The 6,781-nt window shown below is 35.5% G+C and overlaps 1 protein-coding gene across 1 annotated transcript; it reads left to right on the forward strand.

Annotated features, from left to right (window-relative positions):
* Positions 1 to 1,106: 1,106 nt before the first annotated feature.
* On the forward strand, positions 1,107 to 6,542 carry LOC108424756 (GTPase IMAP family member 7-like). Its single transcript, XM_017692973.2, has 4 exons — positions 1,107 to 1,288; positions 1,779 to 1,899; positions 2,527 to 3,249; positions 5,301 to 6,542. The coding sequence occupies exons 2-4, from the start codon at positions 1,869 to 1,871 to the stop codon at positions 5,576 to 5,578; spliced, it is 1,032 nt and encodes a 343-aa protein (XP_017548462.1). The 5' UTR covers positions 1,107 to 1,288; positions 1,779 to 1,868; the 3' UTR covers positions 5,579 to 6,542.
* The last annotated feature ends 239 nt before the right edge of the window (positions 6,543 to 6,781 follow it).

A 6,781-nucleotide genomic window follows, 5' to 3' on the forward strand; every position in this document is an offset into this window, starting at 1 on the left:
AGGCAGCATAGCAGATGGCTCAATCCCAGATCAGACCCTCACCATAACAGTATGCTAGAAACAGAATTTGAGAATTTGTGTTTGTGAATAAAATGTTTTGCAGATAGAATAATTCACTACAGAAATAATAGCAGCAGTGTAGTAACAAAAAATATCTTTCAGAGTAAAACTGTGACTCACAAATTACGACTTACAGACACAAATTTAAGTGGTTTCAGGAAAAAAAACCACAAATGTACAATTTGCAACTAAGTACTGATTTTCCTTCCTCTTTACAAAATGTACAAAAATAATTGTACAACAACAAATAGTTTCCTAATGATATTGCAGGGGATAAAGAATGTATTCTCAACCAAATTACCTTGAGGTTATTATTACCATCAAATTTTAATAATAAGATTGACATTCACTCAGTGTTGTGTATTAATACATAACTATAACCTAATTGTAACACACACAATACAAGTGATGGCTACTGACATTGTATGAACAAGTGATATTCTGCATTTACCTGGTATCCTTTCAAGTCTGATGATGGAGAAGACGAGTACCAAGTCTACTTTTTGGATCGGTGGAACTGCACGTTTTCTCTTTCGCTGTTAGACTTGGAGCAACTTGACTAAGCTGCCATGTGAGGCTGCTGGTCAAGAAGAAGATGACGATGCTACTGACTGTTTTCTCACTGGTCAATATGGTCCACTATAGTGGAGAGATAAGATCCTATCTGAAGCAGAAATGCTGAATTATTGGCAATGACTTTATATATGATAAAAATAACAGTTTAGACCTACATCAGAACCTTCTGTGAAGATACAAGACTTCTATTTCATAGGGTTTGTCTCTCTTATTACTACAGGTAGAGCAAATGGCCAAGCAGTGATAAAAACCAAAAGAAATAATATATTACATCAGATGAGTGTTGACATATTTGATCATATAATCTGTATGTATCTAAAGCTATGCTTCAGAACTTCTCCAGAGCTGACAGTCTCTCATAGGATTAACAAAAAAACAAGCTGGGGTGTTAATAATAGTTCACTCAGCCAAGACTTGGTGACCTACTGTAAACTTTCGAGCACAGTGAGATCGTATGATAGAACGTCATCATTTTGAATACAGGAACTGCTTCTTGGACGGAAGAAAGTTGCTCTTTTAGGTGTGCAAGAGCAAAGTGCACGCCCCATTTAATCACATGGTGAGTTCTTTCATCATACCTGAGCACTATAACACCATTTTAGATTGTATACCCATAGCACAAGGAAGTTCTCTAATGGAGGACACATCAAAAGTAAGTGGTTAATTCTTTTTAAGCTACTTAGGGGAGCAGCATTATATTCTGTTGTACTCATCAAAGTAAAAGGGATAAATATGTTCTAGCCTGTTTTTTTTTTATATCAGTTTGCGTTTCAATAGATCCAGTTCTTTCTGTTTATGTGTCACCAAGTTGTGACGCAAGAAATTAGAAAGGTTTCTCTTTGTCTATTTTTTGCAACTAGAATGAACAACTTTGTCATAAAAAGGTGGATGCAGACTGTTATAGTAGTAAACAATATTAAGTAGTAAGCAATAAACAACCACCAGCATAGGCAAATGTTTTCAACCTGTTCTAACAGGCTGGCTCAGAGTATTACAAAGATTGTTTCACTGTTTCACTGTTTCACTGTGGGTTTTTGAGAATTAAGCACAGCATCTCCAACTAAAGCTTAATACTACAACTTCCTCTGTACCATTGCAATTTGTACATGTTTTGACCTGTCTTGTTTTGCTTCTATGTACAGAATTCGTTCTCTTAGATGATCATTTATCAACTGAAAAGTGTTTTGGCGAGAAGTCATATGGTAAATGCGAGCTAAATACCTGCAGCGACCATGGCAGGCAGATCTTCACCAACAGCTCCAGGTTTGATGTCTTTTGTGCAAAAACCACAATGTGTCCATACAGCAGCGTGCAAAGTCAAAGATATTTAATTCTTTTCCAGTGCCAAAACAGACATTCAGGAAAAGTTATTCATTTTTCAGCATCAGGAAAGAAGCAGAAAATTTATGTTTAACAAAACATTACACAGAACCATAACAATTTTTTTTTCTGGATTCAGTGTTCAATTTGGACTGAGTCTATTCTTTTCAAGAGACTTGCTTTCAGTTTTGTAAAGAAATATGTAGGGATATTTTCCTAGACCTCCAAAAGTCAGTCTTAGAAGATACATTTGTATCTTCTAAGTGAGATCTTTGGGAAGAGCTTTTGCTGGAAGCGCACATCTGTAACTGATTGGTTTTAAAAATCATACTTGATGCTGAAGGATTGTGTGTAATTTTCTGTTCAAAAGGTTTCCTACTTTTTCTGACACTAAAAAATAAGCAATTTGATGGCTGTTTTGCCCTGAAAATGAAATAAACAAACAGATGGTTTCTGACTTACGCACAGCACTATGAATATTATTAATTATTATTAATGTTATTAAATTAAGATACTTAAGGACTGTGCTTGTATCACATTCACAGTTTGTCATGTTTTTTCTGCTTACAGGTGGCCCACCTTCTCTTTCAGACCTGAGGGTTGTGCTGCTGGGGAAAGCTGGAGCTGGTAAGAATAAAGTAGCCAGACTCCTACTGGGAGGAAAAGACCTTAAGGAAGCTCGTGACCGTTGTGTTTTACATGATGATAAACATGAAAAAAGGAGAATCTGGGTGGTGGACACGCCAGGATGGGACAGATATTCCATACATAATACCTCAGAGAATATTAAAGAGGAAATCATGAGAAGTGCAACCCTTTGCCCCCCAGGACCCCATGTTCTGATTTTGGTGCTGCCTGTGGACAAACTCACAGATTCTCACTCTGCAGATGAACTTGAATCAGCTCAGCAGCACATGGAGCTTCTGTCTGAGAGGGTCTGGAAACACACTATGGTGCTATTCTTATGTGATGGAGAAGTGGAAAGAACCACAGTCACAATGCACATTGACAATGCGAAAAACCTTCTAGAAAAATGTGGCTACAGACATTACATTCTACAGAATATGGGCTCAGAAACCCAAGTACATGGACTCCTCAAGGAGATAGAGAATGTAGTGGACAATTATGGTTTCTTCCTGCCACAGATTTACCATGATATAATACATATGATACAAACCCCACAGCCTGAAGACACAGAGGTGAAGGGGAATAAAAAGCACTCTGAAGAACAGTCACAGGAGAAGACAGAGCTCCGGCACAGACGTGGAAGTTTCTCATTCGATAAACCAAACTGTAAGTACAGCACATTCAATTTTCTACCAAACACCCACTGAAAAAATTGAGTAACACTATTAATATGCACTCTTAAAATGTGCACTCTTAAAATATTCTTTCAAGGGTTCTTTGGTAAAGGCAACTGTTATTGTATATAGAACCGTAAACATTCAAAGAACCATTCGAATACAATTTTCCGAGTAAACTACTGCCCATGCCCCAGCTACTGCCATTTGCCTTGGACTAGCTGCCCACCCTACATTGAAGTTTTCATGGACTCCTAATATATTACTACTACTACTACTACTACTACTACCATTAATATTAGTAGTATAGTAATTTTGTAGTGGTAGTTTGACCAGAGGAAGATAGGTACCCCCTTGTGATCCTTGGTTCCTCCCAAGGCTTTTCTTAGGGTCTGTGTGAGAAATATTTATCCTTTAAGGTAACTAAGTTGGCTACTTTTTGTTCAGTTTGGGTGTATTTTTATTTAAAATCTTGTTTGCATTGGAGCCCAAGTTACAAGAAGCAGATATGCAACCAGTGGGGCTTCTCAAATACATCACACATTTGGTGATTTGATGTTTCTTATGATAAGTGATGGGACAGTAAATCCTTTATTGTAAATAAAATTGCTATTTTTGTCTATACATAAAAACAGTATATTAATAAATAAACTCTGTGAAAATGGGTTTATGGCCAAAAATATGGGGAATTGAGAATCCATTTGAGAATTGAGAATAGAAAATCCAATTGAGAATATGTCAGCATAAAATTACAATATTACCTGTATGTCTTCTATTCAATAAAATAAGTTCATCCTCTCTCATCACACGATCAAAAAGACTTGTCCAAGGATGACAGCTGTGATCAGTGGTGACATTTTTCAGATTTTGTGGAGTTTACAGAGCAACCTGCAGGTTACCAAGCGTGTTAATTCTTTTATTAAAATATGTGAGAGCCATGGGGAGTGACAGAGATGTCTGCCTCTGGAACAAGTTTCACAGCTCACAGATTTACAGAGCTTACGCAACCAGTCATTCAGGTTAAGTTTCAACAGTTACAGAGAACCTGAATGTGTTGTTAATCTCTTTACAGACTCAAGTGGCTCGTGTTATTTTTCTAAAACTAGCGGTAGATTTGAGTGGATCATTTTTCTAAAACTGTCAGTCAAGTGTCAATATTAATTATTGATAGAAGGGTTTGTGACTTACTTGTTAAATAATTTATTTGCAAATGATGCTCGTTGATACAGCCAAACTGGAAATGTTAAGCATCAATTTACAAATGATAATAAAGTAAATTACATCATTTAAACTAGAGAGAAGGTAATTATTTGTTTAGTGATGTTTAGGCTTTTAACAATACCTTCCTACAGTAACCACACCAACAGATTTTATTGTACATCATACAGGTGTTGGAAAATTTTGTAGTTATTTTTTATTTTTAACATTTTGCATTTTTATAAATATTGTGTTAATGATGAATGAACCAATAACTGAATTACTTGTAAATATTTCTATTACTACTACTACTACTATTAATATTAGTAGTATAATAACTCTGTAGGTAGTTTGACCAGAGGAGGATTGGTCCCCCCTTGTGAGCCTTGGTTCCTCCCAAGGTTTCTTCCTCAGCTCTGAGAGAGTTTTTCCTTGCTACTGCCGCCCCTGGCTTGCTCACCTGGGAGTTTTACATTTCATGTTAAAACTTTGTCTTTTCTGAAATTCTGTGAAGCTGCTTTGTGACAACATGAGTTGTAAAAAGCGCTATACAAATAAATTTGATTTTATTTGATTTGAATGCACAAAGGGCTCTTTAAATGGTTAAATTGTTCTTATCTATGATCAACAATCAGTTGTATATGGTGCTTCAAAATGGTTTTACATACATAGCACCAAAAGGGTTTCAGTATTAGTGTGACTTATTTAAAGAACGTATCTCATAAGACCTTTTTTTTCTAAGAGGGCGCTGTTGAGCAAGGAAATGAATTTAGAGTAATCAAATATATTTATGGTAATAAATTTGTTATTTCTTACCTGTCTTGACAGTATTACTATTTTTGACAGTGAATGAAGAAAAAGGGACTTCGGGGAATCAGACGGTGGGTGGTGATGCTACCAAGCACCAGAATCAGGACGACTTCTATTCATTGCCACGGAATTACCTTCCTCCAGCAACGGTTATACTATTTGTTGTTATTGGAACACTTATAGGCTCAGTGGCAGGAGCTGCATATGGACCACTGGGGGCAGGTCTTGGGATTGTTATTGCATTCGTGATATCAGTTTTAATCTCTATTTTGCTGATTTATGCCCTGAAATTGACAAGATGGAGAACAACATAGGGTTAATGAGGTTCTCTTTGTCAAAAGAAAATTTTTAAATATAAAAATAGAGCAGCTAGAGCAGATAAACATTCAAAGAACCATTCAAATACATTTTTCAGAGTAAACTACTGCCCATGCCCCAGCTACTGCCATTTGCTTTGGACTAGCTGCCCACCCTACATTGAAGTTTTCATGGACTCCTAATATATTACTACTACTACTACTACTACTACCATTAATAATAGTAGTATAATAATTTTGTAGTGGTAGTTTGACCAGAGGAAGATGTTTGGTCAAGATGTTTGGACATGTTTGGTCTCTAAATTCTGCTTCTTTAATGAGCTAATGTTGCTAACAAGTACTAGAAGCATATTTCCCACCAATTAGCATCATGAAAGGTGCCTGCCTGTGTGTCTTCTTAATAAAGCTCCATGGCATTTATAATCAGCTTATCAGAGCATTTTGACTTTATTATAGAGTCCATTCTTTTCAGGAGACTTGCTTTCAGTTTTGTAAAGAAATCTGCAGGGATTTTTCCTACACCTCCAAAATTCAGTCTTAGAAGTTACTTTTACATTTTCTGCTTCTCATAATCCAAATAATCCCAATTTAAATTTTAGACTCATCAGTCTATACAACCATACTCCATGTCTCAGATTTACAGTTTCAGTTTTCTAGTGCAAAAGTTCCTCTTTGTGTCTGTCTCCTTTGCTCAGTGAGGCTTCTTGACAGCTACACATCCTTTCAGACCCATAGTGCTGAGTTGCCTTATCACAATGGAAGGATGATTTTACTATACATCATTCAGGTGTTGAAAAATTGAGTAGTTTTTTTTTTATCAATATTGTGTGAAAAGTTTATGACAAATAAACCAATGATAATAACTGAATTACTTGAAAATCTTTCTATATTAGCAGATGTTAAGAAAAGTTCAGAGATACAAGTCATTCTTACAACAGTGAAAAAATGTACATAATACATTGCTGGAATGTTTTACTATATATATATATATATATATATATATATATATATATATATATATAGGGTAAGTCAAACAGGTTTAATTTAATTTTATGTTTTATTTTGTTTTCGACTTTTATCTCTGGGGTCATCTCAAAAAATCGTGTATGCTGAGAAAACCCATAATAAACACTAAACACAAAAAAATCAAATAAAATAAAACAGTGTCCTGTGACTTTTGTATCACCCTGTATATATATA

The sequence above is a fragment of the Pygocentrus nattereri genome, chromosome 30 (genome assembly GCF_015220715.1).
Source record: "Pygocentrus nattereri isolate fPygNat1 chromosome 30, fPygNat1.pri, whole genome shotgun sequence".
Classification (NCBI taxonomy): domain Eukaryota; kingdom Metazoa; phylum Chordata; class Actinopteri; order Characiformes; family Serrasalmidae; genus Pygocentrus; species Pygocentrus nattereri.